We start from the raw sequence: 23,743 nt of genomic DNA on the forward strand, positions 1-23,743 counted from the left end.
CACCTTTATGACTGCCATGTGTCATCTTGCAGATGGATTATATTGCAGGCAGCTTTTATGATGGGTTTGTGCTATACGCAAAGGCCTTAGAAGAAACGCTGGCTGAAGGGGGAGCTCAAAACGATGGCATCAACATCACAATGAGAACACAAAACCGCCAAATCTGGGGTGAGTAATTATTTTTTACATTATCTCTTACAGAATACCCCCTTATTTTTAAGCAATAACCTAACTACTTACAGTAATTATGAAGACTTTCATTTCTTTTATGAAGCTATTTCAATATATTGAGGAACATTTCAGATTTTTAGTTTCTGGTTTTTATTTTTCACTTGCATAGATATCTTGATTATTTATTGTGACTGATTTTTTTCCACAATGTCAACTATTGCTAAATGGCCATTCTGTGACAATTTTGTCAATGGCAGAATAGAAGTTCTCAAAGAAAAAAAAAGACCCAATGTTATATTCACAAGGCATCCGTTACCTTCAGAGTTTCAGGTAGGCATCGTGGTCAATGGGATTCAAGAGTTATATTGTCAAATGCATAGTAATACCACACATTGAAATTCTTATTCTGTTCACTTCCTCAAGCAGACTTCATTCCATAATCGTGCAAATAATAAAGTAGGCAATAAAACAAAAACAAAAGAAACCGTAATTGAGTAATAGGGCAGTAAAAATGAACTACTAATAAATGAATGGACTTACATTCTGAACATATTATGAAGTAGATGGAGTGGAAGAAACTGTACACATGTGAGGATACTCGTGCAAAATATCATGAAGTGCAAAATATTATGTATTTAGCAGCTTTCCTGCACTGTGCAGAGTTTATAAGGTGCATGCGGAAAAGTGACTGGTGATGAGGCAGATTAGTGTGTGAGGGATTTGTGCAGAATCCGAATGGCCTGTGGGTAGAAGCTCTTTGCCAGCCTGGTAGCCCTGGCCCTCAGGCTCCTGTAGCGTCTGCCTCATGGCAGCAGTTCAAACAGGTTTGTTGTGGGTGAGTATTGTCCCTGATGAGGTTGTGTGTCCTCTGCAGAACCCTGGTGTTGTAAATGTCCTGTAGTGAGGGGAATGCTGCTTGACAGATGCACTGTGAGGTCTTGATCACACGCTGGATGGAGAGCCTTTCTGTCTTGTGCCGTACAGTTGCCCTACCAGACTGTGATAGAGGTGGAGAAGATACTTTGGATTGTACTGTACAGCTGTAGAAGTTGTTGAGAATCTTTGCTGGCATGCCCAATTTCTTCAGTCTTCTCAGAAAGTACAGTCTCTATTGGGACTTCTTGACAATCTGTCGAGTGTTGTGGGACTATGTGAGATCCTCACTTATGTAGGTACCGAGGAATTTGAAGGCTTTTCCCCTCTCCACCTCTTTCCAGTTGATAAACATCATCTTGACATTGTCTGCAGTAAAAGTTTAAAACTAGTAAATGAAAAGTTGTCCTTTACTTGGCAGACTAGGTGCAAAATCTCTTCTCCGGAAATCTGGTGCTGTTTGGATGGTCTGTGCGTGTGTTTAGTCTACACTGACTGTACGGGGGTGGTGCAGAAGTCAAATCAAGTTTATTTGTATAGCCCTGAATCACCACAGTGTCAAGGACTTCACAGGTGAAAAAGAAGTCATACAGAACATCATAAATACACAACTGCATCCCCTGTACAAAGCTCACAGAAAGAAAAGGAAAAACTCCCAAGAAATCTTCAGAAGGGACCTCAGGTGGGAGGAGCCCCCTTCCAGGCTCAATAGGTTGCACTAGATGCCGAGTGGTAAAAACATTTTGTGCCATATTAGGCAGCAAGTATCCAGTGCAAAACTGCCTTGACAGCTGACGAGGCCATCGGGTAAGATCTTCCACATAGTCTGGTCGCTTGGGTCCATCCTTACAATAGCGCCGCAGAGGAGGTGGTCCATCTCCAAACCTGCATTGGACGGTCAGCATAGGTTCTCATGACATCATTCGATTAGTCTCTTCTTTGGTTAAAAGGCAGTATGAGGGCATTTCTTCTTGCCCTGACGTTGTCGAGTGGGTCGTGAGAACAAAAGTCCCTTACCAAGAATTCTCCCAGATGGGTCAAGGAAGAAAATGCAAGAAAATGTCAAATTCTTTGTTCTTTTTTTTTTCTCTCTCGAAAAAAAAATCAAAATCTTATGGCATATATGACTTGTTTATAAGTCAAGGATACTTGGAAAATTCCCACTTCCTTTACCACCAAGAAATACTGCTGGGACTGTATATCCCATAGGCTGCGATACTTGTACAAAACCCATGCCAGAGAAGTGAAAATGATTACCAAATGCCTACAATACATAGTAATCAGTGTAATCTATAATAATTCTGCAGTACTCGATGGTTAATTGACAAGAAGTTGTACAACACAACCTGGCTTGTGTTGGAAAAGTTCCTAAATGCCACTAGAATCTGTAGATAGGTGTGTAATGAACCGCATTTCATATTATTAAGATAAAATGAACTTTATTGTCCTCAGGGGTAAATTTGTCTTGGGCGAAATGCATTAGACCACAGCTGTGTTTAAAACTACCATTCCTATACCCATTGCCATTTATCGAACAGCTGTGGGACACATTGCCCCAACGAGAGTGAAAGGGTTAAATTTAAATTGTAATATTGATCCCTATGCAAATCAAGCCTTTTATTTTTTCCTCCACGCCATGATTGAAGCGCCACTTGAAATTTGATTTGGCCATGGAGCAGTTGTAGCCACTCAATTGACACTCCAATAACCATTACGTGAGGTCAAATGAATGTTGACTCAGTCCATTTTAAGTTACTGGCACGCATTAAAGCCAAATGAGATTATGATATGCCCTCCAAACAAAACAATGGTAGTGTTAATAAAGCGTTATGACTCAAGCCTCCACTAAACATTCATTTATCGTTTGATGTGGCTGCCCACACAGCTGCTTGTTTACTTGGCTACCACGAATGCATTCACATCACTGCTTACACAATGGCCTTTTGTGGTATTTTAGAGTTTTGAACATTTTATGGCATCTGCTTTTACATTAAGAGACACTTTTATAGGGTTTGAAGGCCACATTCCACCTAATAATGATTTTTGTGGGCATTTCATCTTGAACATCTCAGTATTAGAGTAAGAAAGCTGATTTTTATCTTTTCTCTTAAGAATCCTCATATTGACGTTGACAAGAGTCACAGCGTTGAAATCGTGGATCATTTAGGTTCTCTGATGACATCATTTTGGGTTCTTATATAATGCCTTCCGAGCTGTTGACTTAGGATATGCCCAGTGACACCAAGGAATGGATTTGAGCCTTTCTAATGCATGATAATGAATCATCTTAGAAACAGTATGTCAAAAACAACACCTACGGAAAACGAAGACACAAGAGCGCATAAAATAATAGAGGGATTAACTTGCTCTTATTCGAATCCTCTTGACTCAAAAGTAGTATTGCGGATTTGAATAAAGCGGGAAACACTGCCCTGTGTGACCATATCTTTCATGTGGATGTTGTTGCTAGGGGTGACAGGACTTGTTACCACAGACCACAAAAATTCCCGAGATATAGACATCAACCTTTGGGCAATGACCAATCAGGACACAGGAGAGTATGGGGTAAGTGCACCTTTTCTTTGTTTTTATTGTTCAGGTCACACTATGTAGTATGTTTGGGACAGCCAGGTTGGGACATTCCAGAGTTTGGGACACTTGCCAAAAATTCCGCACATGTCTATCTTCCCTTCTCTCGCTTTTACCTCTGTAAAAATACTTGAATTAAGGTCAGCTTTAGGTATGGTTATTTTTCCATGTGATTCAGCCAGATAAAAATACATTGCAAACGTGTGTGTTTGTGTGTGTGTGTGTGTGTGTGTGTTGCAGCCACAGTTTAATGAGCTTGTAGCATCTTTGAGCTACTGTACACTGACCAACCTTTATTTTTGACCAATTCATGCTTTTTCGTGCATTATCCATTCACTTTCTTTTAATAGGCTCAGTAGCACTTTTATAGCCCAAAGAACTGCCAGTCAAAAGTTATGCTCTGCTACTTATGTAATGTTTACACCTTGTTTTTTTTTTTTGTCTTAACATGCTACTTATTCTTTTTTTTACAAAGTTTGTGTGGAACAGCAAAGTAAGAATTTCATTGTATGGAGAAAGTTGTTTTAAACAGTGCACGTGATAAAAAACACTTTGAATCTTGAATCTTTGAACGTCATCAAATTCAACCTGTCTTTTACATATTAAGAGGTCAAGAAATTCAAGTTCATAACTTGAAAATTTGCAGCTGTGAAATGAAAATCGGGTCATAAAGTATCATCAAGATTATAAAACTGACTGAGAAAATACCAAGATGTACAAATGTGCATTCTTTAAATGATGAAAATAATCAAGATTTTTCTGTTTTCATTCAAATTTTGTTCACCAAATAATAACATAAATATTTGTTCACATTGATTACTTAAGTGATTACATTAAACATGTTTGAAATAATAAAAAACACAATTTTAGAGTTTTTTCAAGCTTTTTAATAGTACCAAGGTAACACTTCTCATTCTCTGAAAACAATAAAGAAAATATTACATTTAAATTCACACAGGTTACTGTATTCCTACATTATAGGGGCCCATCCATCCATGCATCCATCTTCTACTGCTTACCACAAGATTCATAGATAAACTGTACTGATACGCCATTACCTTTCAAAATTGTATGATAATGATAATAATTATTACATTTTAATGTCCTCCACGCATTTTCTGGATTTAAAATAATGTATTATCAAATATTTACATTAATAAATCAACTTAAAATGTGAGATTAATTTTTGAGAGATGGCACAAAACACATAACAGAGCACAATAAAGCGGATTATTTTTGAGATGCTTCTTTCTACCGTGTTCGGGATGAAGAGAATAAATGGTTTTGTGTAGGTTCAAACCACATCCTTTGGCTCTTAGTATGCTGACTAATACTGAGGTCCTGACTTTTCTAATGATAACATGCTTAAAACCTCAAAATTCCACCACTATCTGAGGAAAATATTTGTGTGTTGTGATCTGCAAAACATTTTCGCCCCTTTTTTCTTTTGAGTGCAAAAGAAGTGGGTTAGCCACATTTGACTTCAATCAGAATTTCGTCAAGGTCCTTTGAGGCTGTCAGCAGGGGCTCTTGTTCTCATTTATCCTTGGATTTAATTGGTGCATTTCTATGACCGATTGACCCGGGTGGCTGGCCTGGTTTTTTAAATTCCCCTGCAGGTTTTAAGGTCTGGGCGTGCCCTGGACTGGTCACCAGTGGTTTTTATTTTTCACTTGCGTAGATATCTTGATCATTTAATGATGGCTGATTTCCTTCCCCAATCAATTATTGCTAAATGGGCATTCTGTGACATTTTTGTCAATGGCAAAATAGAAGTTCTCAAAGAAAAAAAAGACCTCATGTTAGTTACATTGACAAGGCATCCGTTACCTTCAGAATTTCAGATGGGCATTTCTTTTCTTTCTTGAATGTTTCCTCCTGTTTGAGCATTCACTGGCAATGAAAACAAACACAGGAAATATGCCAACAAGCAACTGCTCTAGCAGATGTGCTTTTTATTGTTTCAGCATCAAAATGCTGGAGAAACGACTGCATAATTAAGATTTAGTTTGATTCTCACTCTCTGGACTGGTCACCAGTCAATTTCAGAGCTACACATATCACTGTGAGAACATAAAAACCGCACACAGGAAGGCCTGAGCTGAGATTTGAAGCCCAAATCTCCTGACTCTGAAGCTAATTATGTAATTTGTCTCTTAAGTCACAAGTTTAGTAATCTAAAGCAGGGGTCCCCAACCACCGGTCCGTGGATCAATTGGTACCGGGCCGCTTGGGCTGCACCCACAATAGTGTTTTGGAACTGATTTAGTTATTTAGTTTAACAGTTCACTAATTTGTGCTTTGTTTGGCTTGATCTTTGTTTTTGGTGCCACCTCTGGCCCCTGTTGATATTACATTTTGTAGTGAGAAGGATGGTGTGGTTTTGAGAGCAGTCAGTCGGTGACGCACACATTGTTTTGTCTCTGTGAAATCTGGCCCAGGGCTGTCTGTAAGTTGTACTTTATCTGTAAGTTGTTGATGTATAATAATATGCCCAAAATTAGTTTGTTGATCCAACAACTTGTGACTGCGAATAACATGCTAGCTAATATTAGTTCTTATCTTCATCACGTTATATATAGTGCTGCCCTGTATGCATTTAGCTCGTTCACATTTTCGTTTGTGCCAGGTATTTCCCTTGAAATTCACAGCTTTTGTAATTCAGTTTTATGATTGACTTAATGTAATATGTGTACTTTTTTGTACATTTTGAGACCCCCCCAGTCCGCAGTAAAAATGTCAAGCGTTGACCGGAGATTAAAAGGTTGGAGACCACTGATCTATATTATTCAACTATTAATACAAAAAAATCTTAGCACAGTATTCATCTCAGGTTGGGTACATTATTTTCCATGATATTGGTCAACCGCCCATTTCTTTAGACTTGAAAACAGTTTTCCACCATTATAAGAAATCAAAATATACATCAGGTTGAGAGTAAATTGTATGCCCTCATTAAACCCTTATCAGGTATTCAAACATTTTTTCTGTATGCCATTATCAAGCAACAGCTCTGTGCTCTGTCATTCATCAATGGTTGTGACCTTTTTCATTTGAGAATGAAAACATGGCATTTTTGCATGGGCCCATTACTGTTTCAAAACTCCCACCTTTGCGCACACTATTTTAAGTTTGCGTTCAGGCCGTTCCAAATGCAATTAAGTTGGCCAGTTTTTATTCAATTTTATTCAAACACGGTCTCATAAACTGACTCTTTGCTGTGGTGCTAATCATGAAATGAAATCTGCTGCAGTTTTCATTTGAATCCAGTTACATGGAACAAAAATGCTACTTCTTAGTTTTTCACTTATCATGGGGGGATTTCGATCTCGATTAACTACGTAAAATGAGAGATTACTTTTTATACAAATGCTTACTGCATCTTTATGAGTGTGTGTTGTACATTATAACAGTTAATAACCACAGCATAGGCAAATACTTTTGGTCTGGAAAGAACCATACCATACCATAATACCATATAATGATATTTCTAGGTAATAATGGGCTTAACGTTGCTTTGCGACAACAGCCACCCACCCTTGAGTGGTCTGTCCAAACCCCAAATCTTGACCTCAGCCGACCGACTCTTTGGCTTTCATATTGAGTTACAGTGGCTGAGTCCTTAATCCTTTAAGAGCCAGCCACTGCCTTACGCAATTAATGTCCTTATGTAGCCATTCTTGCCATTCTACAATCCATCTTGTTCAATGCTCCCAAAGTCCAGAAAAATGGTAACAGATGTTAACTCTCACGTTCACTTTATGTAGTACAAGCAATATGCTTTGTATAGTGGCTCTTTACAGAAGGAAAGGCAGCCCTGGAATGATAAGCAACTGAAGGCCTGCAGCTGCTATTTCACCTCAGTCTTTGCAGGCCCTGCCCCCATACCCATCACTATCTGCATTGTTTGGACGACCCTCCACAGGGGTGATGGTCTTCATGGTTTAAGTAGAGACGACACAACATGCTACAAGCATGGGGGGGAAAAGCAAAACTAAACAAAGAAAAAACCCTCTGAAATGTCAGGAGTCATGTTTCACAGCAGGAAAACAGATGTTCCATCAAAGTAAAAAAGTCACACTCCCCCTCGCTACTGGTTAATCTTTGCGCAGTCTTTTTATAGGTACAACCTATGCTTACTGTCCATCATATCTTGTATCATAATTCCTGATGTGCAAAGAGTCACTTGTGGCCGCTAGATTCTCGCAGATGCTGAAAACCAAGTGAAGTAATTCTATATTTAGAATCTTAAAAAAAATAAAATAAAAACATGCCGATAATCACCATCTAATCGCCGTCCGTATTAGAATAAATTTCAGTGGGATGTCAACACCAACATTTTTTTGTTTGTTTACAAAATTATGTTCTTTTTGCCCCCACTAGTCTAAACATTGCATAATCGCAAACATTGCTGTCAAAGTCCAGTCCTCAAGGGCCGGAGTTCTTTGGGCTTTCCGTCTTCCTCTCCCCCATAACACCTGATTCAAAAGATTACCTCATCAGCAAGCTCTGCAGGGGCATGAATATTTTCCTAATCTTTCGAACCAGGTGTGTTTGGGAGGGGAGCATTGAAAACGCGCAGGGTACCAGCCCTCGAAGACTGGATTATGATATCCATGCTTTAGACTTTTCTGGATGAATGAACAAAAACATCCATCTGGCATAGCATCTTCTAGAAAGACCAACTTTCAGTTTTCCAATTTTCAATCATTATCATATGTACATGAAAGATAATATTCTACTTTTTATCACTGATTTGTTCAACCATTGTAATATACAATTACAAGATTAGGTCATTAAAAATGAACTGTGTCTGTGTCATTAAAAAAATACCTGTGACTATTCTGATTCCGTGCCAACTGAAAATATAAATTACAAATCATAAAAGTAAATAGAATATTTGATTTACTATGTTTTGGCAGCTGGTTGCATACTACAATGGAACCATGAAAGAGATCATTTGGTCCCAGACAGAGAAAATCCACTGGCCCAATGGGGGCCCACCGCTGGATAACCCACCCTGTGTGTTTTCCACAGATGACCCCTCCTGCAATGATGGTATGATATAAGTAATTTTTCATCACAGCATTAGACAGATTTTTTAATTAAAACAATAATGTGAAGTCCATTAGAACATGTCATCATCACTTATGGAATGCTGCACAATCCCCTCAGTATATTACTATCAACGTAATGCAATCATATCATTTGGATGTGTAATTGTATGCAAGAGTTTGTTACAGGTATCTGCAGATCGCAATTTGGTAAGCAACAGAATAACACAATCAAAGAGAGGAAACATAATAATCAAACAATAATAACAATCAAGTTTCATAAGTGTATAAAAATACAATGAACACATAGCAGTCATCGTGATGCATTTATAGGGCGGCTCGAAGGCAGACTGGTTAGCACATGCACCACACAGTTCAGGGGTCGCTGTTTCACTTCTAACTCTAGCCTTCCTGTGTAGAGTTGGCATGTTCTCCCCATGCCTGTTTTTTTTTTTTTTTTGCAGGTAGTCTCCCCCTTTCCCAAAACATGCATGGCAAATAAATCGGACACTCCAAATTGCTCTTAGGTGCATTTGTTTGTGAGTGTAATTTGAGTCTCCTTTGACGCACTTTATTGAACATAATCTGACTGAGCATATGAAGCATTTTACAACTGTTTTAAAACTGCTAAACAAGTCAGAATGGATTTGTAGTGTTTTGGAGTTAGGTTTAAAGTCAAACTTGAGATCTGCCAAAGTGATGTGAATTCAGAAGTATCGGCTATTATTATTCAGTGTTACCTCTAGAATTTCTTGATTTTTAGCTGAAGGGGCAGGCAACCTGGGGTACAAAGGGGGTGTAAACAAATAACCCTTGACTGAGGTTAATGCTCAACGGTTTTAAAAAAAAAAAACATTTTTAATTTGTGGAAAAAAGAAATTTGAAGGAGTGGCGTAGAGCTGAACAATTTCAAGAAAGAAATAACATTTTAAGCTTCAGTGCAATAATCACAATGTCCATGCAAAACTAAATTTGAAAACATGACATAAAATGACATCATTCAAACATTAAAAGCTATTACCCTAATAATGCAAGGATAAGATTTTGTGAGTGAGGCAGTAATCTTTTATAGTTAAAAAAAAAAAATAATGGCAACAACTACTGTACTACTTTACATCATGTATAACATGCATTTGTGTGAAATTTTGCATGTAAAAATACATACCGGTAATTATTTTAGATTATATGTGTTAAGATCCGGCAAAGTGGACGAGGAGGTGGAAGGTGAGGACTCAGGTTGCACTCAGAAAACCAATGTTTTATTAAGAACAAAAACAGAGTGGGCGTCAGAATGCAAAGTAACAAATTAAAACCCAGAAATCAACTACTACAAAATGAACTTGAACAACAGACTCAGAAGAACACAAGAATAAAGTTAACAGACTAGCAAAAACTTTGACAATTAGACAGTTCGAGAGAAAGACAGAGAAACTAAATACACTGACAACTAACGAGACAATACAAAACACCTGAACAGGAAACAATTGGAAGAGGGAGCTGATTGGTCAACATAAGGGGGCAGGTTAACACAGGCAGGTGGACACAATCACACTGACGAGGACAAACATGAAGGGGACACCTGAACGAAACACATCAACAAAACACCACAGCTCGAAAACACAACACAAAACACAACAAATAGCAGAAAACCCAGATGCCCACCCACAACAAACAGAACATGATAATATTAACCAACCCCCCCCCCCCCCCCCCCCCCCCCCCCCCCCCAAGTGCTTCAAACAGAGACTCAGGGAATAGCGAAATGTCCTGAAAGTCATATCATGGTATTAATTGAACCTTTTGGTCTCAACAGTAATGGTGAGAGTAAAAGTGTCAAAATTTGCAGTCAAACATGCTTGCATTATTTTAAATTAAAAAAGTAAAATGATCACTTTCCATGCTTCTTTTCCTTAATATTTTTCATTTTTATGTAAACGTCTCCTTTTACTGTAACTTTTTCGTCACTGAGCAAAGCTAAAGTGATTCAAATGATCAGGATTTAGAGACTTATTATTGTGTAAAACGCCAATATGTGTACTCTGTAGTGCAAAATTTAATTTTGAGCTCGAGCTTTCCATCATGTCTGACAAATTGTCCAAGGCTCGTGCCTGTACTAATTTGCAAATGTAGCTTTTGTCTTATTTTATGGCTAGATATTATTAACTGTGTTACGACACAATTTATCATTCTTCTTCTTATTATTCTTATTTTTTTTTTCGGACCAGTTGGGAGCTGGTTTGTGTGACCTGTAGCATGCTCCCGGTCAGCTCCGAGGGTGAGAACTTAAAGGGAAAAAACAAACGGATAACCTGGATAACTTTGACGAGGCGAAAACGTAATCTGTCAATGGCCATTTCACCAAAGTGATGTATCATTCAACCCTAGCACCGGTGGGCCCCCGTACTAACATAAATCTAGAAGAAACATTGTTTTTAGTCTAATATGCAGTGGTGTGTAGCAGCCCCCCATTACAGAGATAGTTCTTTTTAATATTTTTTTATGACATGAGAAAGTCAAAATGTAGGTACAATTTAGTGAAGTTTTTTTTAACCAATAAACGTTTGAGCATCATCATTTGCATAAAGGCTTAATTTCTGACACTTCTTTTTTTATTAGCTCTCATTAGTTTGTCAGAGTAAAATCATCTCTGCATCAAATAGTAATTTATTTCTAACTATCTTGTTTATATAGGTTTATTGGCCTCGCTTGGACACTTATCTGGAGGCAATTTAAAGTGGCTAATTTTGTTTTCATGGAACTCTTCTATCCAATTTTCAAAACAGAAAAGCCCAAGATACACATCTTAACCCAATTAAAATAAAAACATCTGTGAATTTGAAGACTTTCTTGTTTTTTTCTTTGTAAATGAACTCATTTAATTGTCAGTCGATGACGTGATTATTTATATTTTACACAATGCGAAGCGTGTCTCAATAATTAAGTTATGTAGCTGTACTTGCGTGTGTGACAGCTGTGTTTTTAGTGTCCCGTTTTTTTCCTTTCAAAGATATGAATGTGGACATCTGCTGAACATATGAGAGACAACTGAGTGTGGAATCTCTCTCTTGTTTCCAGGTCAGCTGCCAGTTCTGGGAATCGTTGCTGTGGGATCTGGCTTGGCGCTCATCATTTTTGGAATCTCCAGTTTCCTCATTTACAGGTGAGTTTGAAAGCACTGTGCTCACGCGGTCTGCCTATGCTGCTCTTAGAAACTCAACAAATGTTAAGCTTATTTAATGACAAAGCGTTATGTGATTGAAAAAGGATTTATGGGTGGTGCCCCTGTGGTATTTTCACAAATGTTGCCACAGAAACAGCTCAGCAGGTGATGATCTTAAAACAGTGGGTAGGTGCTTTTAAAAGCTGCCAGGTGAGCTCATACACTGAGCGCTAATATGCTTCTCGCTTAATCATCATTAAGTCTGTTGCCTATGATGTTTTTTGCTTCAGATAAAATCAATGTGACATAGTTTGGGGAGTCACACACGCGTACTGATAATCGTGTGAAAATTTCATGTGCTCACAATTGTGGGTTTACAAAAACATTGTTGATTTGAAATGCTAAACCGCTAACTTTTTTTTTATACACTGTTAAGCCTTTTTGCAATGAGTTACTGGTCCCGCATGTAAATTTACATTATAGCTGTATTAAGCCAAGAGGTTAAGCCAAGAGGCCTTCCTGCCATGTCAAGATTTAATGGTAAATGAGGAAGGGAGCGGCATTTGTCGTGTTTACTTGGCTTTTGTTATGTTTCATGTTGCTGATTTTCAGAGGTGGGAACTTCAATCAGCACGGATGAACCATCAGTCCTTTGCTGACTTAAATAATTCAATTGACTTGCATGAACAGAAGGATGAAGAGAAACATGTTTAGTTGAGTGAATAAACTGGGTTGGTTTACATGTTTAGTTGAGTGAAGAAACTGGGTTGGTTTAATTCACTACTTGTCATTCATAGCAATAACATGGCTGACTTTACCAGAGATATATTTGGAGTTGGTCCCTTTTTTAGTCCCGGTTTCATAAATCAAAACTCATATTGTACTCGATCTCGCCAACCAAAAGTTAAAAGTAATGTTTAGAATTAAGCGTTTAGATGTTTTGCTTATTTTGCTTTTTAAATATGTTTTAAATGAAGAAATTATGCTGACAAGAGTTCTATGATGCGTTTCCACTGCAAGACGGTCACGCTTTTAAGTTACCAATGGGTGGAGAACACATTTGCATTCTTTCTCTGATTTGCTCTTGGGTAGGAAATGCAAGATAAAAGTTTTTAATCCCCTAATTAAATATTTTTAATTAAATACTTTTTTGTCATTTCAACCTCCGTAATACTTTGTTTTACTTGAAGTGAATGTGACAGATGAAATTGAGACAAAATAGTTGTTAATCTTTTTTTTTTTTTTTTTTTTTAAACCAGTGGCTGTATGTACACTATCGTAATTACAATAAATTGCACTGGGGTATTGGGTTGCAGTTACATATCATGGTTTGTTGATTAAAAGTGGACCGATTCTGTTCGCTTTGTTTCAGTGGAGTTACGATTCAATTCTAAATCAGATCATTCAGCCACTGGTTTTTCTAAGATTCAAAATTTTAATAATCCCTGCGAGATGTAGTGGTGCAGCAGTTTACAGTTGATCAAAATTCATGCTCTGTCTTTCACACATGCTAAAAATAAATTTCCAGGGTTAACACTTTCACGACCATTTTTTTTTTTTAAATAAAACGTATGGCATATATTACTTGTTTATAAGTCAGGGGTACTTGCAATATTCGTTAAAAAAAATTCCCTCTTACATACATTGAGTCTATAGTAGCATATTATTGCCAAATTGTTGCCAAACACAAACAATCACACGTATAAATATGTATCTATATCTATACCACTGGGATTCATTCTCCCACCAAGAAATATCACTCCAACCGTACATCCCATGATAATTGTACAAAAAACGTTCCAGATAAGTAAATTATCACCAAACGTCTACAACACATAATAATCGGTATAATTTACTGTAACACACATATATAGCTCATATTGTCAATATATTTGCACAGTCTAGAATAGATAGCATAGATAGTTAATTCACAAGAAATTGTACAACGCAACCTACCTTCTTGATAGTGGGCTCAGCACTGGCTTTTTGCTAAAAAAAAAACTACAGCACCTGTAGATAGGTTTGTAATGAGCCGCTGGGATGCCATTTCATCTTAGTGCCATACCCACTGCCATTGTTTTGAAAAGCGCATCGGCGCATTGTCCCAACGGGAGCAAAAGTGTTAAAGATAACGAGACTCAGACAACCACTAAGCCACACATATAGGGTTTGTAAAGGATCCTCTACATATTTTCTTTTACAATTCTTGCAAACACCTCTTCCTTGAATTTTACTCTTTTAGGTTTACTGTAGATAATGTGCTAAAGTGCAAGATACCATATGTGAAGCTTCAAAAGCCTATACAGACTCACCTCTTAACATTACATTGTATCCATTGAACAAATCGTTCAATGAGTAGGTGTGAGTGACCGGCTGTAATTTTTTTTTTTTTTTACGATAATCCAGTCCAAGTCAGGTTCGGGTACATGCTGCGGTGTGTAACGGCCTTTAATTGCTCAGTAGAGATTTCCCCGCTCTGTGCAACAATAGGAATTGAATGGAAGAAGTCTCATTTTCAAAGCTCATCTTCTTGTATTTCCCCAGTGTGTTAAGGGAAAAGAAAACATACTACTGAATGTCCCCCATTTTTTTACTGTCTTTTCTTTGTTCTTTCTTGTTCACTTTATCTGTGGCTTTCTAAGTTGTACCACGTTGTTCCGATTTATCACAGTTGATGGAATTTAACAATTCATTGCTTACCATTTCAAAGTGCACCACCATCGTATGACATTGTACTGCTTTGTGATTATTGATCGTTTAGAATCATTTTATAATTCTACACAGAGCTCTGCCATACTATATGTGCAAATTTAGTGCAACTGTATCATTATACACTTATCTTAAATTTTGGCCAAGAGTGGCTAAGCCTCCCTTAATGTGTTGCTTGGTTATCAATTAATCAATCAAAATTAAACAAAGATTCCCTTATGCATCACTTTTCTTGCATGGGAAATATAGCTCATAATAAAAACAGAAACAGATCAAATGTTTTAAACATGCACAAAAATTTGCATGTACTGCATATGCGTGTGAAGGATGATGAATTGCAAGAAGAAATGAATGAGTAAAATAAAGAGGTGAAATAAAGCATCTTACTTTTTGCGCCTTTGGAAGGAATTACCAAGTAAAATTTAAGCAAGTAATAAGTGGTAGAAATTTAAAACCATAAATAAATAAAAAAGGAGCCAATAAAAGCTCAAATAAAATCAAACAAGTATAAAAGTCAACATTTGGAAGATGAAAAAAATGTCAAATTCAAATCAATAAGTCTGCTAAAACAGAGGTCCCCATCTGCCTGTCCACGGCCCGGTACCGCTCCATGGATGAACTGGTACCGGGCCGCATGGGCCACACCCAAAATTAACTTAACTTAAATTAAAAATGAACTTTTTCCGTTTTATATATTATTCACATCACATTTTTTATTGACAACTGGCCGAATTCTACATTCAATTTGTTTTGGTCACTTGAGTGCCAGAATTTCACTCACGCAGAGTTAAAATGAGTAAGAAACAAATGTCTTTGGGAAGGGGAAAAGGCCAAGTCAAGAGACAGGAGATGAGCCTCCAACTTTAAACTTCCATTATCTGATTTAAACCATTAGCTCATCAACAAGCTCTGCCGGAGCTTGAAAATAATCCGAATCGTTTGAATCAGGTGTGTTTGAGAGAGAAAACGTGCAAACGTGCAGGACATCGGCCCTCGAGGGCCGCAAGTGCCCACCCCTGGGCAATACCAAGGGTCCTACTTGAAATAATGACATTTAGCTTCATAGCCAAAAAGGACCCACAAACTGACAGGAATGGATTCTCTAGCTTTTTGTTATCGAGCCAGATGAGCTAGCAAATGGTGGCAACCTAAAAAGTATTTTTGGGACTCCTGACGTCCCATCTTTGTGGGGAAACAAGCTGAGGGCTTCCATTAGTTTGGCGTTAATGGTGAGTTCATATTTTATGTGCACTTTATATTCGCCATCCCCCCGTCGACGATTAAATTGTCAAGCGTTGACCGGTTCACCTATTTGTTAACAAACCAGGGGAATATACCATGGCTGAGATGAGCAGTCTTAAAAGTATGTTTGAAAACCCCTCCCAGCCCATCTGTGTGAAAAGAGAAACAACTGTAGTGCACTTTACACCCTGCCCCCCAACCCGCTAAAGTTATTGGCATTTAAAATGAATAACAGGATAGATATGAAAAGACTGAGTTGAATCTAATAATGCTTGGATGAAAAGCAAAGTCTTACTTTTAAAATGCCCATGCACTCAACTCTTTCAGGTATTCCACTGGTGAGAACTCCCATGATTAAACACTCTCTTGTTATGTGCTTTTGTTTCAATTTTAGGAATTGTTAAAAGGCCTCTTTCTGAAACCTTGAACCTTCTGGAGGAGATTAAATTGGCTAAAATCATTAAGAATTTTAGCATTAAAATCTTAAAACTGATCCAAACTGATGACTTTCACCAGCAGCCAGTGCATACTGTAGACATTAAAATTGGAGTAATGCAAGCTCATTTTCTGGTCTTTGTAAGCAGAACAGTTGCATCTCTGTGACTAGTCTGAAAGACAGCCTGAAACTGATAGCTGTCATTCATTTGATTGAAATTGATAAAAACAAGCTTCTATAAAATTTTACATAAATAGGCAGATTAGATAGACTTGTGTCCATACTGGGATCAGAGATGTGAGGAAAGTGATCGATAGTATTCAACACATCGATGTCTAGAAATCTGTAAAAAACGAATGGCGAAAGGCACCTAAAAATCAAGTTGATGGTTTTAATTTGGAACTACTTCACCTTAATACTTTCAGGTGTCCATGCATCCTACAAGGGGACCTCCTCAAATTGATTTTGTCTTCCATTCACTTTTCACTTTTACAATTTGATCCATTTGAGTTATAAAATGCATCAATAGTTCAGAGTAGTTCAGTTTAGCGTGTAGTATTACTGTAAATAAAATGATGAATACATAGTGTTGATTCATGAATAGGGGTGCATGCACAATCGACATAAAGTAAGTAGTGTGCTGGAGAAAATGTTATTGAATGTATTAGCATGTTAGGTTACAGTAAATGAAAACTCAAAATTGTCGCCGTGTTTCAGTTATATATGTCAATTTACAGTTTTGGATGCGCTTCCCTTCCGTAGGCAACTGAGCCCTTTTACGTGATCAAGATTTGAATCCTGATGGCTGTCAGCGATATTTTATAAGAATGCTTTTTTAAACTTTCTTCAACATCCATACATGAACAAGACTTTCAAAAATCATGACCCGCTTCACATTTTCAGTCTGGCCAAATCCAGTCTTCAATCTGATTTGCTAGATCAAAAGAATTAACCCAACTTTGGGGGAAAAAAAAATGAAAAATACCACAATCAGCTCAAAATCTTCAGCTTCCCAGGATTAGGAAAACAAACTAGCAGTTTTAGTATTGTAACAACAAGGCCTTTAAAAAGAATTTGACCAAATTGGGTAAGTCCACGTTAAAAGTAGATTGACACTAATACTATCTGCCTGAAGCTCTGCTGGAACAATTTTTGTGCCACTTTTTTCTACACAGGCCGTTCTTGCAGACACACTGAGCGTTGCAATGCCCCCCCCAGATGTAAAATGTTAATGATATATGCTTATAAGATATGGCTGTGCCCATTTGCTTGCAGTGATTGCTAACTGTCTATCATAGGCAAAATTAGTTTTCATCTAATAAATAATATGCATTGAAGATAATAAACCGTGTTTCCATCCACTCACTTAAACCTTAATAAATGATTACAAAGCGAAAAATAAATAAACAGAAGGAGCATGTGGGGGGTTGATTATTCGATTATTCAATTGACTAATCGATAGGCTAATCGATTTTAAAGAGACTCAATCATGTCAGCCCTACATACATGGTATTTGTAATTTTGTATTTGTAATGCTGTAAATTCTGGACTACAAAACACACCTGATTAAAAGCCTCAAGAGCGAAATATAGCTATAAAAACAAATTTGTACATGTATCAGTTGCTTCTCTTTAGGTTTTTAAATGGGATACTTGAAAAAGTGGAACTTACACAGATGGGTTTTAAAAATATATGTTTGTACATTACATATTGTTAGTCGCTTTCTTTTTTTTTCTCCTCAAACATTGCTGGACAGTGACAGTCACGCACCAACCAATGACCTTTGTCAAGACACATTCACTGATGAGCTTAGACAGAGATCGCACTACTTGCGATATTTCTTGCACATAGCCTTCCTTTGCTGTCTCTCAAGCTTCCAGCCTCACATATACGCAGCAAATTGCTGATGAATATTCAGCATGATGGCAGACTCGGACAGTTTACATGGTTCACTTTGACATATATGGTCATTTCATTATCATATCTGCTTTAAGCTCTCAAAAAAAAAAAAAAAAGCATATCACTCACATCACATTAAAAACCACAGGCTTCAAAACATGGGAAAAAGGTAGCGTCTTATAAGCTGAAATTTACATTAACTAATAAAGTTATATACTTGTAACATACATTCCTACGTGGCATATATCCACTAGTGTGGGTGTCAGCAACCGACAGCTCCTTGCAAGTCTTTCATCCTTATGTTGCCGCTTTTATGTGACTTGTGAAAATAAATAATGCTTGATTCAGACCAACTACAGACGATTCAACAAGAGATACAGGTGATTAGCAGTCAATGCAGTTTGAGCGATTGGGCAATAGGACAACCCCTAGGACATGTTCGGAGCGACGGGACACAAAACGTGACACAAGACAGCCAAACAGCTTTGCAACAGGAAACTGAAATATAGTGTGACCTTTCAGCTTAAAAGCGCACATTTAAAAAACAAGACAAGTAAACATCCATCCATCCATCCATTATAAAATAAAACGCTTGGAGAATTCTTAACACAGAATAAATCTCATGGCTCGGTGGTAGAGTGATCGTCTCCTAGCTGAGAAGCTGTGGGTTCGATTCCCGGACCATCAAGACCATGTCAACGTGTCCTTGAGCAAGACACAGAACCCCCAATTGCTCTTGATGCTGTGTCATCAGTAGGTAAATGACTAGTTTGTGTAAAACGCTTTGAGTACCCAAGGTACAAAAGCATTATATAAGTGAAAGTCCATTTACCATTTACGCAACTTCGGGTATTTGTGGCAAATGAACTTGAGCTGCGTCATGTGGAAAAAGAAAAACAAAACACACTTAACTTCAGCCACAATAATTATATAAGTTAAGGATATGAACACAAGGAAATACTGTATAAAGAATTTACAAAGATGACATTCGTTCTATTTTGCTATAATTTTTTCCTAGGGTTGTCTTTTCCATGGAAACTGGGTCAAAATGGCTCTTTTTAGTGTTAAAGGTTGCCGACACCTAACTATGTTTTTTTTTTTCTCTCATTCCATCGATATAATCTTTCAAGAGCAAATTAAATTTTGGATCGATAACTATTGTTCTTGAGTATGTCTCATGTAATTAGCCCAAAACGGTTTATTTTATTTCACTACATTTCAGTCAATAAAGCAGTTGGAATGTTCCATAAAATGTTTTGAGCAAATGTGCTTCACACGGAATCAAATGCACTTGATTGTTTTCGAACACATTTTATCATTTATACCCCCATTCATTGGAGGTGTTTTATTATTAATGACACTTTTAATTTGATCATGTTTGCACTACTGACTATTAACACTAACAAGTGTTAATCACCAGCCAATCAGAATGGATTTTGATCAGAGGAATGGTGGAAGAAAGACGGAACAGCAGCTTTCCACCGCAGGTAAATATTCTAAATTTGTATCTGAGTTGATCATACTCAATATGAAGCTTTGACCAGATCATTTGATGCACACTGTGTTTTATTCTGATCTCAAAAAAATAACACTCATCCTTTCTTTTTCTTTTTCCAGCGCACAGTTCAACAGGCGCAGAGCGGTTTCCTTATGAACTAGATGACCTGCACGTTTGGCCGGTAAATGTTGTTGAAATGTCCGCTACTTTGGAATACTTCATAATATAAATCATTAAACTTTATTATAACATATCCATTTCAATAAGTCATATTTGTAATTCCTTTATTCATTTCTGGTTCTTACCGAGAGTTTTAAACTCCCTCACACAAGTGAGACAAATACACTCTCGTTGAAGTGTACTGTGCAAAAGGCTTAGGGACTCACACTAGCAACTGAAATCTGTTTTGTCTAATTAGCGTGGACAATCTTTGTTGCACTGAAGCGTGGTAAACTCCTGTGGCCCCAGTGTGATTCAATGAGGTGTGTCTGAGTATTACGCTGGCGTGGCAACAAACTTGTACATGCATGAATAATGCAATCTTTCCCCCACACCAGTTATTAGTCATAAGAACCAAGGGGTCTGCTACACAGACATGAAAAAAACGTGCAACTTCCTATCCTTAGGTATTTATATCCTGTGATATATCCAGTCAGGATGGTTTCAGTAATGCAGTGCCATATTATGAAGTGATAGAATACATGAATGCACTGAAGCATGGATAACTGCAGAAGCTAAAGGGAGGAATACCTGAAGCACAGTACGGCTGCTTAAGTCACTATTACTGCTGTTGTTTAAGACAGCTTTTTTCAGTGATTGACCCACTGTGAATTATATATATGTATTTTTTGCAGCAAAGTACCAGCACAAAAAAAATCACTTAGAGTGCTGTAGCATCTGTGTTTGATTGATTAAACTTCGGAACTACATTTATAGGTGAACTACATCTCTATAGGCATCCAGCAACTTACGGAAATAGACCATTTAACATGATCTGTTTTATTTCTGGCTCATCTGCTCGAAAATTGTGACACTTAATGAAAATACGCCTTGGTTCAAACTTATAGTAAAGGCATACCACATTATAACAACAGTAAAGCGGTGAGTTGCTTTATGTTCCAGTTCATCTGCTCTTAGTTTGAAAATAAAAATATATTATTCCTGTCACGGCCTTAAAAATCATTACAGTAGATTTGCTGATACCTGCAGAAACTATTAAAATCTTATGTACCTCCTGAAGTGCTTTCACGAAAAATATTTTAGAAACTTGAAAATGTAATACCATTAGGAAATGTTATGTTTTTGCAAATGCAAAAAGAAAAAATAAACTATCCCCAATTACTCAATGTACAATATATTATCCCTCACTCCCTCCAATTTACAATTTTAGCAAGAGCAGGTAAATGCCTCTCCCAATGAAATGGAAGCTTAATATAATTGTCTGTACCTGTCATCATATGTACTGTTCTGCTACATTAAAAAGGTCAGTAAAACAACAATGCTTGTGGTTGCTTAAGTCTTTTGCACAGTACTGCAAATGATACACTGCAAGCCTTCTTTGACAAATAAGCACATTAGTGACCATGCAGTGCTTGGCCTTGAGACAATATTCAGAAAGCTTTTCACATCCAGGGAATTGCACCATTTCAAGATGCTTCAAGATGTTTTATGGCAAATGCTAACAAGTGGCTTTCTGTTATTGCAGACACCAGTGGAGCTTTGCTGATGGACACAGAGGTGCACAGCACAGTGGCCTATCCCACCATCACGCAAGACCAACAAGCTGCTGCCTTCACTACTTGAGCTACAAATCACCACTAAAATGCTTTATTTGAGTTATTCTCTAATCAGCCAATTTCTTATAAAAATGAATATTTATTTCACATATATTTTTATTAAAACAATGAAATAGAATACAGTATATAGAATCATTTCTATCTGGTATGTATACAATGCTGCTGTTTGTATTTTCATGAATGTAACAACAAGATTTTTTACTCAGATATGTCTAATTGCTGGGCTCATGCAATTTTGGGATTTGACTGCCCATATGAAATAATAGTAACAATAGAATTTCCTGTACTGTGAACTATGTAAAGGTATATTTTGTTTACTTGGTAAATGGGTATTTGTTGCTGAAAAAGTAAATGTATTATCTTTGTGGAATATATGCAACAGTGAGATTTTTTTTATATCAGTTTAATAAAAAAACAACCTGTCTGAATGAAATGGTTTTGTTACTATATTTGCTTTGTGTAACAACAATAAACATGCTGATTTCAAGTAGATTCACGTGAAACTAGATTGAATAAATTGGGGAAAGAGGAATTTGTTTTCGTAATAACAACAAAAGCAAATAAACATATTTTTCACATTTTTGGAAGGAGGAACCGTGCGTGGATCTAACCAGGTGGCTACTCTGTCTCTCTCGGTTGATTTTGGAGTGTATGCAGCAGCGGTGTTTGGGGATGTTAAACAGAACTGCTCTGGCTCTGATGTTTTAATGGAGGGGCTGGTCCGGCAGAGGTATTCGCATATGGGACTTATGAAACAATAGGCCCACTGTGGAGCACCGCATTTTGCTACTCCGGCTGCCAGAGGTCTCAGAATGAGGCTCTTTAAATAGAAAAAAAAATATATATATATATACTTTTTTTTAAGTGGTGGATGGGGTTAGGGGCGCTCTGCTGGTTTGATGGTGTTTCCTCTCCTCAAAATGGACGCACACAGGCAGCGTCTGCTGTATTTATAGACACAAACAAGCATCAGAGAGCTGATGTTTGCTAGACAGTCTGACACAAGGAGAAAAGAAGAAGCAAAAAGTTTCAAGGGAGGCTAAGACACAATATGCAAGCGCGGCAATAATTTCCCTTCAACCATCTGGAAGTGCTTTACACCTTTTAGACGGTGTTGGAATGTGTGGGCTCTGCTCGTTTGTCATTTTTTTGAGTGAAAAGGATTTTTCTTGCGTCTGTCGAAACACAAACAGACACGTATAAAAAAGAAACTGGAAGGCTTTGGACTAATAGCTGGAAAGCTGCTTCCCCTCAGCGGGGCTCCACATTTGCCAGACTGATGCTCAAAAATAGCGTCAGACCGGTCGCAATTCTCTTGAACCCATACAACGTTAGGCTCTGGAGACACGCTATTGCATCAAATTTTGTTTCTTTAACTTATTGGCCAGTCTCCCACAGCCAAAAACTAATCTCATTACAGCGATCTTATTCCTATCAGAGATAATCATTTTAATTGAATTAATTCATTGTAGGGTCAAAACTGTCACCACTTTGAAAACATTCATTGAATGCTTAGGTAACATTTGATAACATAACATGCATGTGTTTGTGTTCAGACACTGTATAGTAAAACACAATAAAACAAACATAGCATAATGTCTCACCGGGCTTTGTTTTTGCTATATGAAGTGCAATTGCAAGAAAATAAGCATTGACATTTTTTTTTTTTATTTCATGCATTTGGTTCTTTTTTTTCAATTTTAGACTAACCTGTAACCTGTATAAACACTCTAAAAAGTAGTTCACATTTGTTGAAAGTCTAGTCTTTTGTTAGTGTTAAAAATGATACAGTTTTAGGTATACTTATGCAATTTTTATAGACAATGATCTTGTTTATATTCGCCACGGCGATTGGGGGCACGCTAAAGGTTTTCTCTTTCCTAGGGGGAGCTTCGCAAAATATAATTGAGAAGCGCTGCCCCAGCACCTTATCCTCACTAGTGATGTGTGCGTGCTGGAGCCTATCCCAGCTGTCTCTGGACTGTAGGCAAGCTAAATCAGCCATTCATGCTCACAAACATACTTAATGACAATTTAGAGAGTCCAATAAACCCACCATTCATATTTTTGGAATGTGGGAGGAAATCGGAGTATCCAGAGACATAAACAATAAACCAGGTGCCAGTGTTCCTCAACCAGGGTGCCACAGCACCCTACAGTATCTTACTACGAGAGCTCATCAGGAGTGTTACGGCAAATTATCCAATTTCACTTAGTTTGTCGCAAAATGAATATACGTTAATTATATTTACAATTCACTGCTTCACTTTGTTGCAGCTTTTTGAGAGCTTTTGTTTGAGTTACTGTATTTTCCGC

At 37.4% G+C, this 23,743-nt stretch overlaps 1 protein-coding gene across 1 annotated transcript in view; it reads left to right on the plus strand.

Annotated features, from left to right (window-relative positions):
- npr2 (natriuretic peptide receptor 2) overlaps positions 1 to 23,743 on the plus strand; it is a 65,259-nt gene that overhangs the window by 12,718 nt on the left and 28,798 nt on the right. Inside the window, exons 4-7 of the mRNA XM_088435189.1 lie at positions 33 to 168; positions 3,515 to 3,609; positions 8,556 to 8,691; positions 11,763 to 11,847. Of these exons, the coding sequence (XP_088291315.1) occupies positions 33 to 168; positions 3,515 to 3,609; positions 8,556 to 8,691; positions 11,763 to 11,847 (452 nt within the window). The remainder of the gene's footprint in view (positions 1 to 32; positions 169 to 3,514; positions 3,610 to 8,555; positions 8,692 to 11,762; positions 11,848 to 23,743) is intronic.

This window comes from Hippichthys cyanospilos, chromosome 15 (genome assembly GCF_059441005.1).
Source record: "Hippichthys cyanospilos isolate Australia breed blue-spotted pipefish chromosome 15, RoL_Hcya_1.0, whole genome shotgun sequence".
Classification (NCBI taxonomy): Eukaryota; Metazoa; Chordata; class Actinopteri; order Syngnathiformes; family Syngnathidae; genus Hippichthys; species Hippichthys cyanospilos.